General features: G+C 33.3%; 5 protein-coding genes across 5 annotated transcripts; all 5 read right to left on the reverse strand.

Moving 5' to 3' along the window:
* Positions 1-552: 552 nt before the first annotated feature.
* Positions 553-5,327, reverse strand: LOC123882385 (la-related protein 1B-like). Its single transcript, XM_045931240.1, has 6 exons — positions 4,574-5,327; positions 3,663-4,191; positions 3,409-3,574; positions 3,214-3,304; positions 2,473-2,544; positions 553-2,355 (listed from the first exon to the last, which is right to left on the reverse strand). Exons 1-6 carry the CDS (start codon positions 4,946-4,948, stop codon positions 2,083-2,085), a joined length of 1,506 nt encoding a protein of 501 aa, XP_045787196.1. The 5' UTR covers positions 4,949-5,327; the 3' UTR covers positions 553-2,082.
* Positions 5,328-8,726: 3,399 nt separating this feature from the next.
* On the reverse strand, positions 8,727-11,213 carry LOC123882387. The gene is made up of 5 exons (XM_045931243.1): positions 10,975-11,213; positions 10,731-10,849; positions 10,201-10,258; positions 9,985-10,062; positions 8,727-9,069 (listed from the first exon to the last, which is right to left on the reverse strand). Exons 1-5 carry the CDS (start codon positions 11,147-11,149, stop codon positions 8,876-8,878), a joined length of 624 nt encoding a protein of 207 aa, XP_045787199.1. The 5' UTR covers positions 11,150-11,213; the 3' UTR covers positions 8,727-8,875.
* A 221-nt stretch (positions 11,214-11,434) lies between these two features.
* Positions 11,435-14,061, reverse strand: LOC123882386 (peroxidase 64-like). Its single transcript, XM_045931241.1, has 4 exons — positions 13,488-14,061; positions 13,014-13,202; positions 12,712-12,874; positions 11,435-12,058 (listed from the first exon to the last, which is right to left on the reverse strand). Exons 1-4 carry the CDS (start codon positions 13,692-13,694, stop codon positions 11,664-11,666), a joined length of 954 nt encoding a protein of 317 aa, XP_045787197.1. The 5' UTR covers positions 13,695-14,061; the 3' UTR covers positions 11,435-11,663.
* An 877-nt stretch (positions 14,062-14,938) lies between these two features.
* LOC123882388 (aspartyl protease family protein 1-like) lies at positions 14,939-19,083 on the reverse strand. The gene is made up of 10 exons (XM_045931244.1): positions 18,531-19,083; positions 17,484-17,619; positions 16,976-17,208; positions 16,465-16,689; positions 16,204-16,339; positions 16,045-16,127; positions 15,857-15,953; positions 15,707-15,767; positions 15,462-15,533; positions 14,939-15,359 (listed from the first exon to the last, which is right to left on the reverse strand). Exons 1-10 carry the CDS (start codon positions 18,854-18,856, stop codon positions 15,160-15,162), a joined length of 1,569 nt encoding a protein of 522 aa, XP_045787200.1. The 5' UTR covers positions 18,857-19,083; the 3' UTR covers positions 14,939-15,159.
* Positions 19,084-21,183: 2,100 nt separating this feature from the next.
* On the reverse strand, positions 21,184-24,363 carry LOC123882389 (aspartyl protease family protein 1). Its single transcript, XM_045931245.1, has 10 exons — positions 23,897-24,363; positions 23,536-23,686; positions 22,910-23,145; positions 22,567-22,791; positions 22,326-22,461; positions 22,160-22,233; positions 21,980-22,079; positions 21,834-21,891; positions 21,631-21,702; positions 21,184-21,541 (listed from the first exon to the last, which is right to left on the reverse strand). Exons 1-10 carry the CDS (start codon positions 24,199-24,201, stop codon positions 21,306-21,308), a joined length of 1,593 nt encoding a protein of 530 aa, XP_045787201.1. The 5' UTR covers positions 24,202-24,363; the 3' UTR covers positions 21,184-21,305.
* Between the last annotated feature and the right edge of the window lie 908 nt (positions 24,364-25,271).

The following is a 25,271-nucleotide window of genomic DNA, read 5'->3' on the forward strand; positions in this document are numbered from 1 at the left end:
AAGGAAGCAAATATAGTAATATGACATTGAACTTTGTGCAGTCAACGCCTCGAAAGTCTAAAAAGTATTATTTTCAATTTAAAAATTTCCTTTTTTGGTTTCCTTAACCAGTGCCCCGGAGGCACCGGTTAGCATAACCCATTACTAAACATTGACCTTTTTTTATCTAGTCTAATACTCTAATGACCAGAATTTTACACTTAAAATTAAATAAATAAATAAATAAAAAATCTCAAGTTTATACTCCGGCCAAACACACCACACCATTTTAAAAGTAATCACCAAAAATTACTAAACATAGTTTTAAAAGTACTTTCACTTGCATAAAGTTCCGATGCGAGTTTTCAAGAAACTAAGTACTTTCACTTGCATGAAGTTAACGGAGAAGAACCAAAAATACATCGATGAGAGTTAACCATAAATGAGAATCAAGTGAACAATTTGATGCAAAAAGTAATAGCATGCTCCATTATGAAGCACAAATAATTGATCATACCACTAACAAAAAAGAATGGATTAAACTAATTACATCAACAATAAAATAGGCGAAGGAGTATGAATTATGAAATAATAAAAGACCAGTTAGAATAGAGCAGTACAAGTCTAAAATTGGCAAAATAACAACCTTATACAGCAGTAATCTGGATAGTGCAAGTTTAAATAGGCTCACATCAGACATGAGCAAACTTATGCCTAAGTTAGAATAGAGAAAATAAATAAATAACAAAACAAAAAAGCAAAAAATAAAGAACATAAAAGTATAAATATAAGTTATTCAAAATATGATGTGATCATATTGTACAAAGCAGTTGCAGGACAAGCTCTGTCAGCAGAAATTCCATTCCATTTTTCTCCTTCATTCAGTGAACCAGTAGCTATATCAAACTCATTCATATCAGACCCATAATAATAATCTCACACATAATGCTCCAAAGTTGGTGAGAAGATACCCCAAAGATTATAAAAAGCAGCTGAGGGGAATTCAGGGGAAAGCAAAACAAAGAAAAGGGTGGGATTAAAGCAAACGACCCTCCCACAATCAGGGAAGGAACATTGTATCCATTACAAGCAGAAGTAATAACCAGTTATGCTACTAGCTCCATGACAGAGATAATGTAAATGTGCATTTTCTGTGAGCCTGTTTTAACTCATTTGTCTTTGTCTGTTATGTATAAAATGACAAAAATGCACTTTTCATCCTCTATTTTTGCTGATTCAAGATTTTAGTTCCCCAATTTCTAAATCCGGAAAATAGTCCCTCCATTTTTAACATCTCTGAAATATTTCGACCATTTAATTTTGGACTTATTTTTATTGATGTATCACATTGAATAATAAGCTGACAAGTCACCAGATGATGTGATAATGTTTTTGTTTTTGGAAAATCTAAAATGTAGACCCTTGACTTTTAAAATTTCAAAATTTTTCACCATTGAATTTTCAACTTATTTTTATTGATGTTTCATGTTGAATAATAGGCTAACAAGTCACTAAATGATGTGACAATGCATATTTTTTAGAATTTTTCTTCTTCTTTCTATAAGCTAAAAGTAGATTAAAAATAAAAAGGAAAAAGCAAAAATCTGGAAGACATAGACCTACCTCATGAAAAAGGAAAATAAAAAGGAAAAGGGATGATTTTTACAAGGTTTTACATTTTTTTTTTTCATTTTTAAAAATAATCTTAATGATATGGAAAAGAAAATAAGATGATTAACCACATATGCATTGTCACACCACCCTATAACTTGCCAACTCATTTATCAACTTGACACATCAAGAAAAATAAGCCCCAAATTCAATGATGGTGAATTTTTTTGAAATTTTAAAAACTGGGTGACTATATTATCGAATTAAAAATGGGGGAGTAAAATTGTGAATCAGTAAAAGTGAAAACCAAGATTGCATTTAAGTCAAAATATTTTCTCTCCATTTCTCAATCACATTATACTATATACCTTGAGAATTCATGCCCCACTTTGTTGTATGAAGAAATTCAGAACATGTTAGATCCCGCTTCCAGCCTCTCTCCAAAGAATATTCTCCACCAAAATTGTTTTAAGGAACATCTCCGCTGCATGTCTAACTTTTTGCAGATGCAGAGTGATCTTGATTTTCATTTCGTTGAATGCCACCATGAACAGTACTACCCTCAGAAGTGGAAATCAGATATTGTCTATTCGAACTTTGTGAAACATCTAGTCCTCCAGTTGTGTTGCTTTTATTTGTTTCCAGAGAAATGCTTTGGATGTTTTCGGCTAGTTGTCCAACAGTTAGAGAACCTGTAACATTAGGGATCTGTGTAGAAGGTGTGATCCAATTCATCCATTCATTCCGCCTCCTTATTTTGCCACCCTATAAATAAAGAGGAACAAATTGAAAACAAAAGAAATTGAAAAGGTTAATACACCTCACAAACAAAGTACCAGATAAAATGTCTGCGATTTCAAATTCTTAAAACTAGGAAAATACCTGCACTTCAACAACATTTGAAGTTTGAACAGCATCTAATACAATCTGAATATTGTCCGTCAAAAACTTTACCTGATAGACAAAAAAAAACACATTCATTATCTAGTGAACAATGCTAATACCCACATTATTACTGATATTATCATTAACATCACCATCATCTATATTCCAAAGATCGTCAATTTAAAAATCCAGGAGAAGAGTCAAATCAAGTGAAAATGAAAAGGATCAAACTAAAGCTTTATTTAAATAAAGTTTTGATTTTTGCAAATGTGGTGTGTGTGTGTATTTTCTCATTAGAATCCTGCATCCACTCATATTTTCTGATTTTAGGGAAGAGTGACATAAAAAAGGAACTACATAGAAGGCCAGCACAAACAAGCAATTTCAACCCAAGCTTTTCAGTATAAGCCAGCTAGAAATAATTTTGTATCATCATTATTAAACTAAAATTTAAAAGAAAAAGAGGAACCTGCAAAAAAACTCATATGAAAATATGAAAATAATATTACTACATATTGAATCAATCATTACCGAATAAACTTAATGAAAATGTATCTAAAGAATATAACAAGAAGCTTCCAGTAAAAGATAGAAGATACCGATCAGATATAAATTAATGCTTCAACAGTAGATTGATTATGTAAAGTTTTTAAAAATATTGCTCTACATAATCAATGAGTTATAAACAAAACAATGACCCATCTCAAAGAAAATATCAGTTAACCCAAAGGAACTTACTTTTTTGAAACCTGCTATTAAACTTAAAGGAACCCAGCCCTGATCATCCATCTGACTTTTCAAATATGTATCGTTATTTAAATTCTCATTACTGCAAAAAAGACAAGTGGTGGTAAAAGCTCAGCTTTGTAAAAACAATTAAAAATCAAAAAACAATAAAACAAAAATAGCAGCAGACCAATGTACAAACATTACCTGAAATAGTAGTTGATCTGGTTGACAATCTTAGTATGCAACTCAGTAATCGGAGGTTGAATAAATATTGCATTAGGTGGTATCGGTGGCGGCACATACGGAACACCACGAAGTGGCTCCATGGGCGGAGGTGGACCATATACCATTGGAGGTGGTATTGGTGGTTCTGTAAATGCAATTAATGTGCATAATCATCAGAGCATGTACATAAAGTATAAACTATAAAATACCATCTTAGTGTTAACACAGCATACCAGGGTATGCATAAGAGCCCCCAAAAGGCGGAATTGGTGATGGTGGTGGTGAATAGTAATAGTATTGAGCATGAATAGCAGGCATTGGAGGCCTAGGAAACTGTTGAACAAATCTTGGAGACCTATAATGGTCTCTACCATTAAAATTTCTCTGGTGGGCATTCAAGTCCTGATTTCTGCGGTCCTGATCACGCCTGTTCCCATAGTTATTATGGTGAGAACCATCTCCGCGTGGATGTGGACCACCATTCCGATTCCTGAATGAATTCCGGTGTTGCGGTTGATAATTAGGCACAAATCCAGCTCTCGGTGGATGGTCCTCTGGAGCAGAGGTTTGGTTGTGGGACCCTGGTGGGACAGCAACAGAACCTAGAGGCCCAGACATTTGCGGCAAGTGGTATCCATTGGAAGACACATTCGAATTTGAACGCCTATAAGGTCTTTGGTGAGTCGGCCCCGGCACCGCATTGTTGACACTGGCAGTATCGTTAACTTGTGTCTGAGGAGTAGGAAGCATGCTTCCAGTACCCTAAAATCATCACTCAAAACAATGTCATCAATTTCTATCTCCACAAACAAACCAAAAACAGAAAACATAAATAGCATGAAAGTAAAAATAAAAAAATCAAACACATTTTGCAATTAACACTAAATAAGTAATAAACTTGATCTTCTAATAACAATCCCCACTAATTCAGTTATATGCAAATAATATAGAAAAAACAAAAACAAAAACAAAACCAATTTAGTAACACAGCAACTACAACAAACCCTAACATGATAAATAAAATAATTACTAAAATTAAATATATACTGAAAAAACTAGCAATGTAAATTGTAAACTTTATTTATTTTTATTTAATTTATTTTTACGTAATAAATAAGAAACTAAAACGTGAGCAAAAAAATACCTGCAATTGAGTCGATGTCGATGCATCCAAAGAAGTTTGTACCAATTCAAGAGGCGGCGGCGGTGGTGATCTGGCCGGAGCCTTAGCGGATTCAGATAAAGCAGGCCATGATTCAGCACCCATGACGGAAGCAGCAGCAGCATTGGAGGGTTTACTCCAAACCTGTCTCTTACCAATATCGGCATTGTTTCCACCGGAGATGTTGTCGAGGTCTTCTTCCACCGACAAAGAACCGATGGCAGAAGTGTTGACCGAAGTGACGACCGGAGTGTCGATGACGGCTACGGCGGAAGGAGGTGGTGTGGTGGAGGCGACAATCTGGCTCCACGGAGGGGAAAAAGGTGCGGCGGCGGAGTGATTGGAAGAAGAAGCCATTGGATTGAGAATCGGAGAAGTGTTTTGCTTAGGAAATGAAAACCTGAATCAGAGTGAAATTAGGATTGAGGGTTTGGTTTCGTTTTGATCTCTGTAACAAAAAATGTGATTTCGGAGTGAATTAAGGAATTTATATGCCGCGTATACAAGGGTTAGGTATTTTATTCCATGTCTATTACACTTTTATTTTATCTTTTTTTATTTTTTCCATCTATAACTTTTTTTTCTTTTTCTTTTGACAAAATCTATTTTTTTTAAGAGGGATCTTTTATACTCGTTCTATTTTTTTCATCGAAGAGATCTTTTATATTCGTGTTTTATGACTTCATAAAACTTTTCGATAATGTTAATGGAAAGTATTTTAAATTCTGCCTCCACGATTTTGGTTTCCTAAAACTACAATTCGACTTATCATGTATTGCGTATGTCCTCCAATTTCTCTTTATTATGGAATGGGAATAAAATGTCTCATTTCAAGTCCTATCATGATCTCAAGCAAGGTGATCATTTGTCTCCTTACTCGTTCATTCCTTGTATGGAAAACTTTCTATTGCCATCAACAATGTTGTCCATTGTAACTAGCCCCTTATCCACATCTTTGACGATGGACCTCGTCTGTCTCACATTCTCTTTGTAGATGATGTCCTCATCTTCAGCAAGGCCAAGAACTCTCAGCTTCAATTTATTATTGATCTTTTTGATCGATGTGCATTGGGTTTAAAGATAAATTTTTCACAATAAATGTCTCTCTTTGTCACATCCTTAGAGAGAAAAATCAATGTGTGGATTTAGTAAAATTTAGAGCCTCCTCATATGTTGATCTATCTATTCACGCTTCTTCTCTGGAAGACATTCTTGATTTTCTACGAAGCTGCACGGCTAGAACTTTCTTGCTTAGGTAATAATCATTTCTTTTTTTCTTTGCCTCTGTTCTTTTCTTTTTACTTAGCTTTGTAGCGCAAAAAAGTCTCGTTAACCAATATACTTTGGATTGCATCATCACGAGTATAACCTACATTGTTTTTTTATTAATTAGTCTTATAATTTCACCGTTAATGTGCAAATTAAGAGTTTAATATAATTAATTTTTTATATCCAGAAAAACATATTAATTTCTTTTGAGGAAAGTAGGAGTTTTACTAGTTTTTCCTTTTTTTTATTACCAAAGTAGGAGCTTTACTGTTAAAAATACTAAGTTTAGGTTTTCATTTTAAATAAATGAAATACTAGAAGATAACTTTATTAAATTAAATTCATAATAATAACTTAATTAAATTATTCTTTTTCATATTGATTATTCATTATATTTAAAACATAGTGAATAATATTGATTTTTTTGGTTTACAGTGAGCTGAGAATCGAACTCAGGACCTATTACATACTACCCAAACCCATAATATTGATTTGACACAAATCATCAAAAACAAATTATTAATATATATAGTATTAATTAAAGGGGGCTGCTAATTTAGACCCAGTTGGGTCTAAATTAGCAAGGTGCACCTTTTGAGTTGGATAAAAATACCCTTTCTTTTTTAAAAAAAAAAAAAAAAACATATTGGCGCTGATCCAGTGTCGCGCGCCTACCGCAGGACCACCGTTACAGACCGTTGATTTCCATCAGACGGCCAAGAGATGATCTCATCATGGCTGTCGGATCAATCAGACAGTCCAGATCATCCATCTCCATGATAAGCCAGCGCGTGCACCACACTAGATCTTCCCCTGGAGAGAGAAAATTTCATTTTAAAAAAGCAGGACACGTGTCAACTGCTGGGTGGTTGGCGTGTTTTTTTTTTCATTTAATACTTTAAACTCAATTATTTCGTTGTAAATTAATTTTTTATTTTTTTATTTTTATACCAAAATTCATAATTTTTTTTTTCTACAAATAGAGACTTGGTTCGTTTGATTTGGACACAAAAAAAAAAACTCAATTTTTCACTACCTTTAATTATCTTTATATAATACTGTGAAACCATTTAGCTGGTAGAATGGTTTCACAGTATAACTCTCTGAAACCATTTTACTGGTAGAATGGTTTCAGTGAGTAATTTCTTAATTGTTTGCTTCTGAAACCATTCTGAAACCATTTAGCTGGTACAATGGTTTCAGAGCGTTGTACTTTGAAACCATTTCACTGATAGAATGGTTTCAGGGGAGTTGATTTTTAATTGTTTGCTTCTGAAACCATTTTACTGTTAGAATGGTTTCACAGTATAACTCTCTGAAACCATTCTTCCAGCTAAATGGTTTCAGAAGCAAACAATAGTTTTTAATTACCGTTTTATCTCATTTAATTAACGAAAAATAGTTTCAGGTCTCAAAAAATTTCATAAAATATACCAAAAGTTCCAGAATATTATCTAATATTTTATTAGAAACAAATAAAAAAACAATTGATTTCAGAGTACAAATCTATGAAATTATTATTATTATTTGTTAAATGGTTTTAAATAATCAGCGGAATTTGTGAAAATAATTTCATGACTTGAACTAGGGAGAGTGAGGTACACAAGAGGGTTCTAAATAATTCATAGTACTTTACATAAAATTTTGGAAATTTTTTATGGAATTATAATATTTTTAATTACATTTTTACTCATTTAATTAACTAAAAATAGTTTCGGGTCTCCAAAAATTTCATACAATATACCAAAATTTCCAGAATATTATCTACTATTTTATTATGAAAAAATAAAAAAAAATAGAGCCTCCCTGAGGCCGCACGCGCCCCCACGCGCCGCCGGTGAGAGTGGGCGTGGGCGACGCGCACTGTTCATCGTCCCTCCCACCCGTTTTATGCAGAAACGGGTCGTGCGACCCGGTTTTTGACCCGGTTCGATCTCCCTCAATATTCAACGAAACTCGACGTTCCTTATATGGATTTTGATCGTTTTTCAATTTTACAAAGGTTTCCGGTATTAGTTTTTGAAATCGGCGTTCGATTCGCACGTAAAATGAGGTCGAAATTTGGAAGAAATTTAAAAAATGTAATAGTTGTTCTATTGTTTCAAAAAAAAAAAAAGGGTATTTTTATGATGCAAATTACATACATGCCCCAGTTGCTCTATTGTTTCAAAAAAAAAAAAAAAAGGTATTTTTGTCCAACTCAAAAGGTGCACCTTGCTAACTTAGACCTAACTAGGGTCTAAGTTAGAAAACCCCATAATTAAATTATACAAAAGAAACATAATATTTAACAATATTTTATAAAAAAAGAAAAGCATAATGTTTAATAGTGTTGAAAATAAAAATAACACTCACTTTATTCCAAAAACATAAATAACACTTGTTTTAAAATATTTTTATTGTAAATATGACACTATAAATGAAATCGGTGCAATATCTCATTATTTTTGCAAAATATAAGTGTGACTAAATTATATTCACTATTGCAAATATTATACTCACCCCAAAGCTCGTCCATGAATTTTTCTTGCTCACCTGTCTAGCTAGCATGTTGTTTCATAATCCTGAATGGTGTGGAATGTCGATAGAGGAAACACACATCTATTCTTATCTAGTTTGTACTTTGTATCTTGCTGACTTGCAGAGATATATAACCAAACCAACATGTGATTCTTGAAAATTATAGAAGAAAATTATACACAACCTAAAACAGGAGGGCCCACATTCCTTGATACTAACATTAATCCTCATACATATGAAAAGCTATAGCCTCACATGAAATGATCTAAATCCTCACATGCCCATCATTTCCTTTGCAGGATTAATTATTAGTCAAGTTTCAGAACAAACATACACACTCTCCACCTTAGTCAAATACAGAATGCTTAAATAAAATTTCACTAACACTTTATAGTAGCATATACTAGATAACAACATTGAACATCAAATTGCAGCAAAGAAGACATTGCAAATGAAACAAAAATATTCCTTGTCTAAAGTCTAAAAAAGTGTAAACTACAATGGCAAAAGCATGACAGGACAGGGAATGAACTCAGCAAGCAAATTTGCATCTATATGCTTTGTATGAATTGCTTCCATGCTAATAACTACCAAATCCAAATTAAGTTCATCAGCAACATCACCAATTATTGCCGTTGGCTTACTTCCATCACCAAGCCGCTCAAGCAATTTATAGTCCTTCAATCCACCTGTATTTTTCATTATTAAATACAAAACACAATGATGGGATGAATAATGATTTATAATAACTCTTACACCTTAAGCCCGCTTATATTTCATAAATGTTTAGTTGGAACTGATTAAAACAATGAGCGAAACAAATGAATATCGCATCATTCTTAACACTGCCGCTGCATTTGATTAGCTACAAAATGAAGGGCTTGGTTTCACAAAACACTTGTTCTATGTTTTATTTAAAATAGGGTTATGGGATTAGACAAAGTAACTCTAAAAATTTGTTACTTAATAATTTAGACCATCCCTTAAAAAAGAAAAAATACCCAAAACGTTTTCTCTTCCCAGGCCAGTCTCCCCTCATCCCTCCCCTTTCATCCTCTTTTACCCTTCACTCCCTCAAATCCCCTTCTTACCCAAGACAAAAATTATGCATGAATCAATTACATGTATTGTGTTATTCTGCTTGTGCTGTAAATAATTGTGTATCAAATCCTATAATTCATTGTGTGTACATCCTTTTAGGATCTTAAATCAATTAATCAAAGTTGTGCTTTCACCACAATTCTATAGGAGTAGCTCAACTAAAATACACAACAAACTTACAATTCAAAAACATTCTAAGATAATGCTAAAGCTGGGAAGGGATGTTGATGCTCATCAAACAAGGAAACATATTATTGATAATGTACCTTCAAGGGCCTCAACAAGAAAATGACTCGGTTCCTCTAAAGTGATTACTATCAATCACTGATAAATAAATCAAGGGTTGGTATTGCATACAAATACATAACAAATCATGAGCATCTTGAAATATCAATCATTCTTTTTTACGTCACTAGTTTACTACTCGCTTTAGAAGAGCTAACTCCACAACAAAAAAAAAAGAATTCAACGACTGATGAATAGACAAAAAGCTTTATACAAACCTTCAGATATATGCCAACGGATGCTAGATAGTTGGGTCTCATGCTCAGGCAGTGACTCCTTCTGCTGTTCATCGATAACTACACAAGTATATAAAGTACATAAAGCAAAAATGTAAAAAGATTTTCCTTTGCAGCTTCATACAAACACCCTAATAAAAATGCATAACATCAACACAATGTATACACACACTCACACAATCACACATATTAACATACCTACAACTGTTATGTCAGCTCCATACTTTTTAGCTAAGGCAGTAGTAGTAGCTATAGCCTGGTAAAATAAAAATAGCCACAACCACAAGTCAATATTTAATGAAGAAATGCACAAAATTAAGAGTCTGCTTGAATTGACTTTATTTAAGCTTATCTGATGACATAGCACTTGTGAGACTGTTTGACATTGCTTATAAAAACAACTTACTATCTTATACAAAAGCCGCACATATGCTATAATAAACACTTAATTAAATGCATGTTTGGTTCCACTTCTAGAGGGGTCAAAATTGATTTTGGCATGTTTGGTTTCTCTAAATTAGCATTGATTTTGACTCTAGAATTTATTCTACTTGAAGCTAAAAATTGTAGCTTCTGATTCTATAATTGATTTTTACACTCAAATTTTTTATTCAACTCACTTTTACATGGATATATCCTTACATAAATCACTTTACATTCGACTCAAATTCAGTCAAAATCAATTTTACAAAATAAAAAAATTAAACAAAAAAATAAAAGAAAATAACCTGTTTTGTTCCCTCAGATAGATAGGGTTTTCTATCAGTAATTGGCAAAAGCAAATGCTTAAACTGCGTAAATGCATCAGAAGCCACACTAACTTCAGGTTCTTGTGCTTTGGACTTAACTGAATTAATTAATATAAAACAAAACAATGGCGAAATTACATGCATCAGAGATGGACGAGTTAATTGGGGAAAAAAAAGCGGTAATAGAAGTAAAGTTAATTGAATTAAGAAGTTTAATAATTACCGATGATCCTGGTGCGGAGGGTGGAAAATGGAGAAGGGTTATGAAGTGTGGAAGGGGGGTTGAAGAGATTAGAGGAGATGGAAGAGGATTGGTTGAAGAAAATGGAGGGTTTTGGAGAGATGGAAGAGGGTTTAACAAGTTGAAGCGGTGGTGGCAGAGAGTGAGTAAACGCCATGGGTGCTGTGCTTTGATTGATTTCAGTTCTCAGAAGAGTGTAGAAGTGAGTTCCAGACAAAAGGAAATAGTGGAAAATTACATTATTATTATTATTATTATTATTATTTTTGGAAAATTATTATATTATTGAAAACTAATTAACCACAAAAAATAAATAATAATAATAATAAAATAATAAAATAGAAAAAATTAAGTATCTCAAGAGAATAATTTATTCTTTTATTTTAAGAAATAGTAAAAGAGGATTAAGGCAAAATAGCAAAGATAAAAGTGAAAAAAAAGATTCTATAGACTAAGAAATTATATTGAAACAGCTTCTCAAAAAACTTACTTCACAAACTATTGAGATAAACTCATGTAGCCAACACCTACATCTCTACTTTGGTGAAGGGAACTTATAAGTCAATCAAAGTTATAAACTATCTAGCTTATTGAACTTGCCAAAGACAGAATGTCGAAACGAATCAGAATATCACAGCTCAACTAGAATTAAACCAAGAAAAGCTTCCTAATTAACCAACCACCCTACAGTCCTTCCTAATCTCTTGACCACCATTGATGCTACTCATTTTGATCATGGATTTCACAAAAGCCTTATAAAATTCATCTTGTGAGGTAGCAAACTTAGATACAAGATCTTTGGTATTTGGAGTATCAATAAGAACTTGATCAGAAGAAAATATAGCCTTCCCTTGGAGGATCAACTTGTAATATGTATTATCAAATGTAGTTGAAGAAGCATCTAAAGTGCTGCCTGCATTCTTTAACTGATTTTTTATTGGACAAATTGATTTTAGCTTTGATGCAAATGATGGGTTTAATTTAGGGTCCACATCATGTGTAGCATCATAGTTGTGGATTCTGCTGTTGAAGGATGAACAATGAGAGAAACCTAAGGTATGTCCTCCTACATAAGGGCAAAAAGAGACAAATTTAGAGATAACTACTAGAAATAATTGAATTAACTATGGAATACAGAGATGAAAAAATATAAAATTGGAGGGAATTTTGTTCTAGTACACCAAAAAGTAGTGCATTGCTTGGAAAGGAAGATTAATGGTAGTTTATAAACACACACTTTGTGTATTGTTCGCTTTGGGTCTTGTGTGTAAGCGGATTGAGTAGTGTGAGTGTTTATAAACTACTCTTAGTATCAATGACCAAACAATGCAAGACTTTTTGGTATAGCATCAATTCCCAAATAATGTGGAACTTTATGGTGTATCAGAACAGTAGCTCCCCGTCAAGCCTAAGGTGCAAAAGGGCATGTTATGTTAGCCCTCTTGCGTGACTTAGACCCTCGATTTCCACATAAGGTGCCATTAATGTTCCTGCCTCACGTCTGTTGCATCACTTTTTCGAGGTATTGTCCACTTTAGTCTTGTGTCTAAGCCCTCATGGTTTTGTCTTTAGTTAAGAGTGTGAGTGTTTATAAATCACCCAAGCCTCGACTATCAAACAATATGAGACTTTTTGATGTACTCGAACAATTTTCATTTTTTTTTGTTGCTACTTAAAGAAAAAGTAAATGGTGAAGTTTTGGGCTTGGAAATTTGTTACCTGACAAGGCTACCAAGTCTTCCATTGAGAGACCTCTTTGAGAGAAGCTCTTCTGTAGTTGTGATATGTTGAAGTTTGGTGATGGTAACTGTATTGTTTCACTGGCCTTGGATATTCTTCCATCTTTTCTTCCTTTAGGAACATCCCAACCTGGACCTCCAGACTGCAACAATATTGAATCCACATAAAACGTTGGTCGTATAAGTCAAAGCTTAAGAAAATTAATGATAGTTATATAGGATCCTTAATTAGTTATGTGATGATAATTTTTTAGTTTATTAAGCTTTATTATATTATTATACCAGAAATACAGCATCTCTTGCTGCTAGTGCTAGGATATCAGCACAAGAGACCACACCAGGACAAGCAGCTTCTACCGCTTTCTTTGCATTATCAATGATAAAGAATCCATGCAGAGAAACATTTGGTGGTCCATCTTTTTCTGCTTTGTTGCTTCCTTTTGAGTTTAGCAGCACAGAAGCATCACATCCCTTCAAAAAAGTTTAACAAAAAGAATGAGATATACTACGATGTCTTCAAAAAAGAGAAAATTGCATGGTTTCAGATTTTGATTAGTGCATTCAAACAATCATGCAGTTGTCGGTATGAACCGTCAAATCAAGATCAGACGTTTCATGTTTCAATTCTGCATTTTGGATTGAATTCACAAAAGTCAGAACTCAAATCATCCAATCTTTATAAGTTGGCATGACTAGGTCAAGTTCATGATTCATTGACTTGATGGAATTCGAATCAGTTTCTTTTTGTAGCATTACCCGAATGAAGCAGTCATGGAAGTGCATTCGGAGAAGCGCTGCAGGGACAGTTTTGTCCGAAGCAGTGGCAGCTTTTACTGTCTTGGCAATAATGAACTCTACATCAGGACATGTCTTTTCATAGTAATTATAACTAAGTGAATTCCCTGTTGAAACTAGTGAAAAAAAGAGAAATAAAATCAAGATTAATGTAACCATAGAAGCCATGCAAGCAAATTAGTACTATTAATTCAATGTTTCTTAGCTTCTAGTTGTGGATAACATTGTTATTTATAGAGTGGAAAAAAGTGATTAGTTAGTTATTGATATGATGTAGCTTAAGACAACCAATTTGTTTAAGTAGAATTATCAATGTAGTAATGTCAAAGCATTTTCATCAGTATTACCAAAAGGCAATCATGTTTTCTTTTCTTTCTGGTATATTGTCCTATACCTAATGTGAGAAATGATATGTTAGGTTATTAGATTACTATGTTTCTGTTGGCTCTTTAATGTGGATTTGATGTTAGGTCATGCCAAAGTTTGATAAGAGCTAACAAAATCAACTACTATTACATATATTTCCTTGTTCTTACCAACAAGGCAAGGCTAGGGACATGACCTCAATAATATGATGGAAGAATCTAAGATGGTTTCGGTTGAGCCATCTCAGTTGTTTCTTTTTCTTCCTAAACTTGCATTCTAAGCATTTTAACTTTGTTAGTTATGATGTTGACAAGGTATTTTTCCAAAGTCATAATTATTGGAGCTTTTAGTGGTAATGTGGATTGTAGTCCAAAGGTGCTAATTACTAATTAGAAACATTAATATTCAGTGTCCTAAATAAGAAAATAAAAGACAAAAGCAATTGCCTCTCATGGGTTTCATAATGTGAAGATCTTTTGGATTGACAATTGAAGATATACTCTATAAAACTTTTTTTTTACACTATAAAACTTTTAAAAAACAAAAAAACTTGATATCTGACTCAAAAACCGACTAATCGGTATAAAACGTTCTTAAATGAGTGCCACTATTCATAATTATGGGATTAAGCTTGTCACGAATATCGAGGCCTAACGCATCCTTACAAAACCGGCTTGTAAGGTGAGGATTGTCTCCTCTTTATAAACTCTTCTCAAGAGTCCTATCTATCTGATGTGGGACTAAATCCCACCGAGTGTTGGCCGCTAACACACCCCCTCACGCTTCAGCCCGGCCCAATAGGCCTGAAGCGTGAACGATGTCGAAAGCCCAACGATAGTAACTTTTTATTAAAAAATAATAATAATTTATTAAAATATTACTATACATTAAATATAAAATGCAATTTTTATATTATCAATTCTTGTTAAATACATTGGCCTTTACCTCATAGACTCTGATTTATTTATTTATTTGTACCGACTTGTGCATTGACTTGTCCAGTTATTGCAATGTTTTTGGAGATAATCAGCATTGAAAATAAAAGATTCCAACCAACTGCCGTATAACATATAATGTGAGAATGGAATTTCTGTAGTTTACAACTCTGCTATTGCTATGTACTTATTATTTACAAACCCAAGATCAAATTAATGCTATGAAAACTATAAAAAAAAAAACACAAAAAAGGAAGCAATATTGCTTCTCGTATGATAAAATTAATAAGCCTATTAATTTAAACAATACATAATAGAATGACAGAAAGATGCTAAAAGAAGGCTATAAGTGTAAAAAGGATCACCATATATGCAAAAGTAGGCTTCATCCTAAATGACTGACTAGGTGAAAGTCTGCCAGTATTACTTGATGGTTCTGATTTAGCCACAGGATTCACAGCAATAGCAGGGGAAATTGCAGGAGGGTGAGATTTGTTTATAGGCATTGTATTGGAGAGCACTTCATCAGTACCTGATAAGAAGATCATATTTCAATGTTTCAACAACAATCAATGGAAAAGAGAAGTAAAATGTGCCCCAAGATCTTAATGCTTAAGAGGTTAATTACACTCACAGTTAGATTCCTTCCAACCAAGATTCATGTTCTCGCGATCGAAGACTATACGGTAACCAGTCATGAAGTTTTCTGCATGAAGTCATATATGGTCTTGTCATGACATTGTTACAAGTTACAACTAAGAATAAAAGGCATAGATTAACAAAATAGTTTCAAAATGGACAATATAATTGATAACTCTGAATGAAAAACTTTATCATCATATATTTTCGTAGAAGAAATATTTCTTCTGTTATACTCACGTCCAATGATATTCAAATTGCCACTTTTTTGTATCCCCAAACAAACAAGATTTCCTTCAACCTGGATGATCACAAAAGGAATCAGAGATTAAGAAGGTAAAGCATCATTTTAGGAATGAAAAAACCAAAAATTTGAGCTTATGTTCTCACCTCACTAGAAACTGGTACTATTGGATCCGTGACATAATAATCGTCTCCACCTTTCATTGTTAGATTCAAAAAGGGAACTTCAATTGTCTGATCTGGACTGCAGGTAAAGTAGAATTAAATTCAGTACCTAATAATAATTGTTTATAAAAAAGAAGAAAAATTGATTGTTTCTTTCAAACCTTTATTACCTTATGTCATAACAATATTCAAAAGGGAGATCAGAATCGGGTGATTGAGGTGAATGTCGAACAGCTTTGATCAGAGAATTGAACTACAAACATAATGAAAATATTTTAACAACAAATGACATGGAATTCCTTATTCCATATTGATAAACTATATAATACCTTCTCAGATATTAGTGTATAAGCTGGGTCATTTAGGTATGTGAACGAGGTACCAGAGTCGAAAATTGCATGAAACTCAAGATCAGAAGCATTTCCTCCCACAACAATTTGTGTAACGGTGATGTTATAGGTTGGACTGGCAAGAAATATCCAAGGTCAAAATCCAAATAAGCACTAGTAAGTTAGACACTTTTTCATGTTTTCTTTTGCATAATTTGATAACTTTTTGTTAAAAGAGAAATGACGATAACATCCACTTACTGCAATTCCCTGAGGTTGAATGGTGTTTTTCCTTGGTCCGAGCTGCCAGTATCACCAAATGTGATTCTTCCGGAACCTTCAGATCCAAAACACATTGAAAAAGAATCTGAAATAAGCCCCTTTTGGGCTAGGATGCTCGGAACAGATACATTTTCCATACCAAGTCCAAATAAACCATTTGGAGCTGCACCATTTAGAAACACACCAGTCTGAACTTGGCCACAACTGCAATAAAATTGATCTCAAATTCCGTAAATTGGTATTAGGAAGACACACTCTAAAGGTTATCAATAGCAAGAAAATGAGAAACATCGAAGACAAAAGGGTAATTTATAGAAGGAAGTTTCAAAGAGAGAATCAAACATTACAGAAGCAATTGTGTTGACTATTAGTTTAAGGATCACTACTGGAAACTAGGAATCAAAGCGAAGTGATTTGACCAAGAATGCATTCAGGCTTCAAAATACAACACGGCCAATATAATTTCTCAGCAAGATTTTGAGAATTTTACCCAATAGTAATTTGTGTGTCAACATCTTTTGTTTGATCATTATCTGTAATCAAGTGTAAGACATCTTCTATCAAGAATCCAGAAGACGAAGTATCATTTGAAAGATACTCAACTTCATAGCGACAACTACTACGAGATGAAGGGCATTGTGTTTGTTTACACATGTTGCTATTGCATGGAACATTTTCCCTTGTAGATGACTTATCAAGCTCATAGATATTAAGATCAATTGTCTGAAAATGAAAAATAAATAAATTAAAGAGAGACACGTTCTGTTTAGAATTCCCAAAAAAAACATAGGTAAAAAAGAAAAGAGAATCCATTTAATCAAGACTAACCATCAAGATATCTAACAAGTAACAATTAATTAAGATGAAAATAAAGTTTCATATAAGTATCGTTATTACAAAGGAAACACAATACTAATACAAAGTATAGTGATAGAGTCACTATAGTTGAGTAATGAGTATGAATCTTAACCAGCAAAAAGAGAGTGCAAAGAGCATACCTTCCCAGTTTGTGTCTTTAAGCCACGCACGCAACTGGTACAATTACAAGGTAACCAGAACAAGTCACTCCCGGTATCTAACGCCACCAAAAACCACAAAGGCGGTGTCCCAACGGAAACATTGGCAAAATGCAAACTGAAATCCAAATAAAGAGGATAAATTATTACAGACATACACAAAATCATATACAATATTCACTCTAGACTCAAATATAAGGAAAAAAGAAACTTGTCATATTTGATTGACTCAAACAAGCAAATTCTAACTAACTTCACCCTATTTAATGTTATCATTCCAAAATCCAAACATATTTTTCAATTAATGTTAATATTCTTAACTACTGTGTAAGTGATTATTTTTAGTATTTTATGTTATCATACCTAAACTTTTTTTTAATCCTAAAAAAGAAGGAGGATAAATATACTGATAAACTAAGCCCAAATTTCCTTCAACAAGTTGTATCTGGCAAGCAAAAGACTACACTCTTGTATTGTATCACAATAAAGACCAGTGAATTTTCCAGCTTAATATTATTGTTTTCAAATTAATCAAATTGACTAACAAAGACATTGAACTCGAGTGATTAATAAACTCCACCAAATGACAGATCATTCTGGAACAATTCTTGATCAGACATTACCCAAGAACCGGAGGGTTCACGCAACAAAACATTAATGAAATCAATATTCATTTCCCATACACTTTCTCATGTACGAAACCAAACACAATAAATTCCCTATATTCTTTTGAAAAATACTAGTAACAAGTACTACCTTATAGCATTGTTTAGGAATCTCAATAAAAAGAGATAATTTTTGTATAGAAAATGACGTAATTTATTAGTACTACTACAAATATTTGACTTATTTTCAAGATAAAATTTTATTTTTTTGGATTCCATAAATTCTTTTTTATAGTCAAAATTCTGATAAATACCAAGACCATAAAAAAAAAAAACTTTTAAATTATTTATTTTTAAAACAAAACTAATAAGAAAAAATAAACCAAAGTGGAATATTTAACAAGTGGGAGATAAAGTGTCATACAATCCAAATGCAGCAATTCGAAGAGTTTCATTGCCGGCGGCGAAAGTGACCGGAGTACGGTGATCAACGGCAAGTCGACGACCGTGAAAAACGCGATCTCTATGAACCATTGCAGAATAATATTGAGGAGTTCCTTTTTGAGGTAAAAATTCATCATCAATGCCTAGAATCTGAGTAACTGGATCGGAGAATCTATGATGGATATCCAATCCGAATTTGCCAAAACTGTAACAAGTCTGTGAAGATAAACTCAACACCATCATTAACACCAATAACACCATTGAAGAAATTACTTGTACAGAGTCATGGCTATGGTTACAAGCCATGATGAAGTTGAAGAGAATGAATTTTCTATGAAGAGAAAATTTGCAGGGGAATTTTCCGGGAAAATGATATGGTTAATTTAATTTTGATGTTTGGTGGAAAATGTGGATTGAGAAGATAATGAAAGGAAGAATAAAAAGAGATGTATTTAAGAAATGATTGTGTTTGGTAGAGGATTCTATAATTCTCATTAAGTTCTTAATTTTCTGTCAAGAAAAGGTTAATTGAGATATTAATTAAGCTTAATAAGTCTTTGGTCAACTCGGTAGTTCTTGAGCCCACAGTCCACACGTATAAATTGTGGGGACATGATCATTTAGGAGCGCATTTAATTTAGGATTTAATTTTTTTTTTATAATCAATTTAGGATTTAATTGATATACATCTGCGGTGTAAAATAATTTTACACTATCAATCAATACCAATCATGTTTTCCGCCTCATCACCCCACTTTCTTAATATGACATGACAAAATAATGGTTATTTATTGGACGATTGTGTAAAACTATTTTACACTATTGGTGGATATCAATTAAAGTTAAACCATTTTAATTTATCGTTTTTTTATTTAAAGAGTACGAGAGAAATAAAGACAAATATATATACCGTCACTTATTTTGTCAATATTTCGATGTTTGAATAATACAATTCTTCGTTTTATATTTGAAAATTACTAGTACAAAAAGAGCAAAATTATAAAAGAAAAAAAAAAAGTAATAAATATTTTCGGAAAAGAATTCCCTCCCATGGGAATCTCTCATGTGTAACGTTCTCGCCCTTAAAATTTATTTCTATTAATTAAATTTTTTTATATTTAATTTTTTATATTTCACCGGAGAGATCCGGACTCAATATTTTCTTATAAAAATATACATCTAACAATGCTATCAGAGCCGATGGTTTGACGACGACTCTTTGTATCGAAAGTCTTCTTGATAAAAGTGGTCAGGCGGACTCAGACTTGAGGGGGAGATCCATAAACCAAACACCTTAATGTTTTGGGTAAAAATGTGGTGTCTAACTCACTTGTAAAGTTGTTCTTAAATCCAATATTGATAATCATTTGGCTGCCCATTTAAGTGGTGCACAAGTCTTCGATATTTTTATAACGAATACGAATTTTACAAAATTCATCGTTTGATAGAAAGTTTATATCGTTTAGATCATTCATAAATTTTTAAAATTTTTTTGAAAATCATTTGATATGTTATTGAGACTCATCAAGATTAACGGTATTCAATAAAAATCCATAAACCGTTAATTTTAACGGGTCTCAATAACATATCAAATGATTTTCAATTTTTTAAAAAATTTTATGGATGATCTATACGATATAAACTTTCAATCCAACTGTGAATTTTTTCGTATTCGTTATAGCGTTTTTGATGACTTGTGCATGATGCACAACTTGAGTCACTTGTGCACCATAGATGTATCATCCTGAACAATAGTTACTCGTTTAGTCCTTTTGTTCTGTTTGTAATTTTTGGTTTTTTAATCTTTTATTTTTGACTCATAAGTTTGGTTGTTTTAGAAAATAGCATACAATTGAGCATGCTTTTGCCTTTACATTTTTGCATAAATCTAAAGAATCAAACATTAAATCAAATGATTGAATTGAAAGTAGTTTATAAACTTCATTTAAAAATGAATACAAGTTCAAAAGAGTCACCTTACTTGGATGATTAAGAAGAAAAAAATTAGACATTATTGATGGAGTGAATACAAATTATGTAAGATCAATCCAATTCAGCCATGTGGCAGTAGCAGTTAGGAGTGTATGGAAGATTTTCTTTTGTTTCTTTTTGACAACTTTTATTATATTGATTATTTTAAAAAATTATACTCCTCCAAATTTATCTATTAAGTTTCTTTTTTTTGTTTTTTGGGTCTCTTGATTTGTGTCTTGTGAGTTGTGACACATGAATGAATAAACCATGAAGAGTGAAAGTGACAGTGCAATTGCCTAGTTGAGCCACTGCATTCTACACAATAGAGACCTTCCAACTAAAAATATCAACCCCAAATGAACACAAAGGAAGAAACCATCCTTTTACGCTTGTTGAGTTTAATAATAATGCATCCATGGATAAGCTTTCTATAATAATGCCTAGTATATATATATTAAAGCGAAATTTTATTGGGCTAAATAAAAAATTCACATAAACTATATACTATAGTAAATAAAGACATTGTTTCCGTGAGTTTAGTTGTATGGAGATCGCATTATATCGAGATTCGAACCTCAGACACTCCATTTATTCATCTTAAAGGTAGAATTCTAGCAACTAAATTACTTGACAAAAAAGGAAAGACATTGAGGCTATAATGGGAAGGAAAACTAGATGACATTTACACTATGTTACAATATGATAGAAAAAATCTTACACAAAATCTTACAATATGAGCTAAATGTACCATAAACTATCAATGTTGGATACAAATGAAGGATCATAGATCATGTAAACAAAACAAAATACAAAAGATTAGATATCCAATGCAAGTCAAAAGTGAAATGCAGCTATAAAGCGGGGCCGGTGATGCACTTGACTGTTGAGAATTGTAATTGGACTTTCTACTTGAATCAGTGGCAGGGTAACGGCCGAGTCCCGCGGCAACTGCAGGAGGCACATTATCTGAGTCTGGTCTTGTTGGGACAACATTATTATGATCCTCAATGTCATAACCTATTAAGGGCTCAAAAAAGTATATATAAACCTCAGCATAAAACAATAAATTGGAGAACAGTAATTATGAGAAGAAAATAAACACTTACAATCAGATTTCTTCCATCCCAAAATGAGCTTTTCTCGGTCAAAAACAACACGGTAACCAGTCATGAAGTTTTCTGCAATCAACATCAAGAGTTGAGGCATGAGAATGAATATACATTGATACATCATGCCGATTCATCCATCATTTGGATTTCTGCACTCAGTGAATCAAAACTTCTTTTTCAAGATAGTACGAGAGACTTACGTCCAATTATGTTCAGCTCAGCACTCTTGACTACTGCTAGACAATATACAAGTTCATTCTGCAGAAGTAACAAGGAAAAGAACATATTTGTTATATGTATATCGCCAAAGCTTAACAATTGTTAGATACGTAGATTCAAGAGCTACCTGTGTAGAGATAATAATTATTGGATCATAAACAGTAAAACGGCTTCCACCTCCCATAGTTAAACTCATGCTAGGGATCAAGCTAGTATTTGAATCAGGACTGTCCAATCATAAGAAAGAATGTTAAGTTTTGACTGAAATAGTTAACGAATGAAGCATAAATAGTAATAGTTTTATAACCTCATATCATAACAATATTCGAAAGGGATCCTTGAATCCGATGGACGCCGCCTATCTTCCACTTGGGAATGAAACTACAACAACATAAATACTTCAATGGTAAGTTTTATCTTCAAAAAATATTTATCTAAATGAAATTGTATTTTGTCCCTTTTTTGGCACTTACACTCTCGGAAAGCCTTGAATAGGTTGGATCAACCAAATAGGTAAAAGAGGTTCCAGAATCAAAAAGAGCTGTGAATTCCACGTCGATTAGAGTTGTTCCTACACGGACTTGATTGATTGTGATGTTATAGGTAGGGCTGTGAGACGTATCCAAGCATAAGAGATATATTCAAAAGCATTAAGATATAGTACTATTTGAAATTCGGATAATCAGAGGCAAGAAACAGGGAATTACCACTTACTGTGATGGGTTCAGATTAAATGGAGTTTCATCTTGATCAAGACTTCCTTTGTCCCCAAAACTTATTCTTCCAATGCCATCTCGTCCAAAACACATGGAGAACGAATCTGCAGTAAATCCTTCCCTTGATAACATGCTAGGAACTGATATTTTCTCCATACCAAGTCCAAACAAACCATTCGGAGCAGCAACATCTAAGAACGATCCACTCTGAATTTGTCCACAGCTGCAAAAAACATGTATTGAATTTTATTACTAGTTTAAAAGATACAATTAAGAGAGCCAGAAAGCTTAAAAGAATATCAGAAAAATATCAGTTATGGTGATTTAACAAAGAAACTTACCCAAATACAACATTTGCCTCGACAAGGTCATGGTCATCATCTTCTTGAGTTAAATGCAGAACGTCCTCTACTAATATTCCGGATGTAGAGGTTTCAGCGGATACATAAGAAACCATGTAAGGGCAGTTGCTGAATGTCCCAAGGCATTGGTTGCGGTGCGTGCAGAGACTATTGTTACAAGTAACCTTTTTACTTGTTGAAGATCCATTAGGATTATACACACTTAGGTCAAAATCCTACCATAATAACACACATTCCATTCAAAAACAAACCAAGGGTAGGAAAACACATAGTAGCATAATACACGACCATGTTTGTATTGACTTTTTTGAGCTTATCTAATAGCATAAACACTTGTGAAACAACTTAAGACATGTTCATAAGTTATTTTCAGCTTATTTCCATAAACTCCCTAGTATAGCTTATATAATCACTTATATGATAAACATCTATGCTATAAGCGATTAATTAAGCTGTTTATTATCCTAACAAGACCCTAACATATCATTGAAATCTCACTCAACTGAATAGGCCGTCGTCGTCATAATTAATTACAAACAATCTATTAAAACAAATTAACTTGAACCACAAGATAAGACTAAACTAAGAGACGAACGAAAACATACCGAAGCAAAGGCAGAAGAAGCAAAGGAAGAACTATCAGTAGCTGCACATCTAGTGCAATCACAGGGCACCCAAAACAGATCACTTCCTGTATCAAGCGCCACCATAAACTTCACTCCAGGTGTCCCTAACTCAACTGTTGTATAATGCAAACTGCATTCAAACAACCCAACACACACACCAAAGAATATCAATGAGCAAATTCCAAGAACAAAACCACAAAAAAAATGGGTTGATTGAAAATGATAAAAATTGGATTTTTAAGGAAACATGATCTTAAAATAATGATTTTCTAAAAAAAGGGGTTGATTGAAAATGATAAAAAATATGATTTTTAATAATAAAAAGAAAGAATTAACATACAATCCAAGGGAGCTAATACGGAAGGTGGAATTGCCATCGGAGAAAGCAAGACCGGCGTCGAATTGGGAGAGTCTACGGCCGCGGAGAAAGCGGTCACGGTCAGCTAACTCAGCATAGTATTCAACAGTACCCTTTTCAGGCCAACGATTGGAAGGAGAAGGTGAAGCAGAATGAGACCATTTCTTGACAGGTTCAGAGTAACGGTGGTGCATAGTGAATGTGAATATGTGAGCATCACAGTAACAGCACCACCAACAAAGTATTAAGAAGATGATGATTATTCTGCTGAAACTGAAACTCAACATTTTTCTTCTGCTAAAAAACCACCAAACCCAAGAAAAGAGAAAGAAAAAGAGAGGATCTTTGGTGTGTGATGGGTGAAATCTTGGTGTTAAATTCAAAAGAGAAAAAAGAGAACATTGGATCTTGTTATTAGGTGGGATTGATTTGAGGTGAGTGAGTATGAATTTGACTTATTACTGACTGGTTGGACCCACATGATGATATGGGCCATGATGGCCATGTGAGTACTGAGTGGGCCCTACATAAATCTATTTTTGTTTAGACAGTTGTTGACGGTTGCAAAATGGAATGGTGGGGTGGGGGGTTCTGTCCTGCGGCGACAGGTATCGGGACGTATGGTACGCGTATTGGTGTTGGGTGTATGTTGGACACGATTCTTCACCATTTTTACAGTATCGAGGCTTCACAGGTCCTGCCTTCTTGTGGAGTATTTAATGGTTACTTAATTGAAAATGGATGTTACAATAATGTTTAACAATTGTGTATTAAAGGTAACTTGTTTGATCAACTTTTGGGGGAGGTGATTACTAAGGCATGGATTGATAGGAGGAGGGTGATTGAGATCGATTTAGGTGGGGAAGAGGAAGGTTTACGAGATGTGCGAAAGGAACGACTAATAAGAGTAGTGCGGTGACTTTTAAAAGAAGCTAAGTATATGCATAGATTGACGACGAGTTTCACAAAATCACGATCATATGCATTAAGTGGTTTAAGAGCAAGACATGGTAACAAATGGGCTGAGTGGATGAAATATTTTCAAATTGACTTATGTTTATTTTTCTCTTTAAAACTTTTTTTTTCTTCATGTTACCTCAGTTGAATTAGGCACGTGACTAATTGCTTAAGAGATATACGCATGAGATGGTCTATTTCTAGCTAAAGTAACTCCTTATTTCGAATGAAGTCATATTAATTTTGTAGGTCTACTCTTCTTTTTTCCGTTTCCTCTCTATATCCACTATTAATCTTCCTTCTAATTTCTCTCATTTTTATATGTTAAATGTGTTTGATTCGAATCTTTTCATTAACATTTATATTGTAGCAAAAGAAATTGTTAAAAGTCCCATGTCAT

The sequence above is a fragment of the Trifolium pratense genome, linkage group LG4 (assembly GCF_020283565.1).
Source record: "Trifolium pratense cultivar HEN17-A07 linkage group LG4, ARS_RC_1.1, whole genome shotgun sequence".
Lineage (NCBI taxonomy): Eukaryota > Viridiplantae > Streptophyta > Magnoliopsida > Fabales > Fabaceae > Trifolium > Trifolium pratense.

Coding starts and splice junctions, on each gene's coding strand:
- LOC123882386 (XM_045931241.1), bottom strand. CDS start 13,694: ATGGCTTCTATGGTTACATTAATCTTGATTTTATTTCTCTTTTTTTCA. Junction 12,875..13,013: donor CAAGAGATGCTGTATTTCTG/GTATAATAATAT, acceptor ATATTGTTGCAG/TCTGGAGGTCCAGGTTGGGA. Junction 12,059..12,711: donor AGACTTGGTAGCCTTGTCAG/GTAACAAATTTC, acceptor GCCCTTATGTAG/GAGGACATACCTTAGGTTTC.
- LOC123882389 (XM_045931245.1), bottom strand. CDS start 24,201: ATGTTGAGTTTCAGTTTCAGCAGAATAATCATCATCTTCTTAATACTT. Junction 22,462..22,566: donor TTTAATCTGAACCCATCACA/GTAAGTGGTAAT, acceptor TACGTCTCACAG/CCCTACCTATAACATCACAA. Junction 22,234..22,325: donor ATTCAAGGCTTTCCGAGAGT/GTAAGTGCCAAA, acceptor ATGTTGTTGTAG/TTTCATTCCCAAGTGGAAGA.
- LOC123882387 (XM_045931243.1), bottom strand. CDS start 11,149: ATGGCGTTTACTCACTCTCTGCCACCACCGCTTCAACTTGTTAAACCC. Junction 10,850..10,974: donor CCTCCGCACCAGGATCATCG/GTAATTATTAAA, acceptor TAATTAATTCAG/TTAAGTCCAAAGCACAAGAA. Junction 9,070..9,984: donor CCGTTGGCATATATCTGAAG/GTTTGTATAAAG, acceptor TGAAAAATACAG/GTGGATTGAAGGACTATAAA.
- LOC123882385 (XM_045931240.1), bottom strand. CDS start 4,948: ATGGCTTCTTCTTCCAATCACTCCGCCGCCGCACCTTTTTCCCCTCCG. Junction 4,192..4,573: donor CGACATCGACTCAATTGCAG/GTATTTTTTTGC, acceptor TGATGATTTTAG/GGTACTGGAAGCATGCTTCC. Junction 2,356..2,472: donor CAAATGTTGTTGAAGTGCAG/GTATTTTCCTAG, acceptor CTTTATTTATAG/GGTGGCAAAATAAGGAGGCG.
- LOC123882388 (XM_045931244.1), bottom strand. CDS start 18,856: ATGGCTTGTAACCATAGCCATGACTCTGTACAAGTAATTTCTTCAATG. Junction 16,340..16,464: donor TTCAACCTCAGGGAATTGCA/GTAAGTGGATGT, acceptor ATTTCTTGCCAG/TCCAACCTATAACATCACCG. Junction 15,360..15,461: donor TGGTTGGAAGGAATCTAACT/GTGAGTGTAATT, acceptor TCTTCTTATCAG/GTACTGATGAAGTGCTCTCC.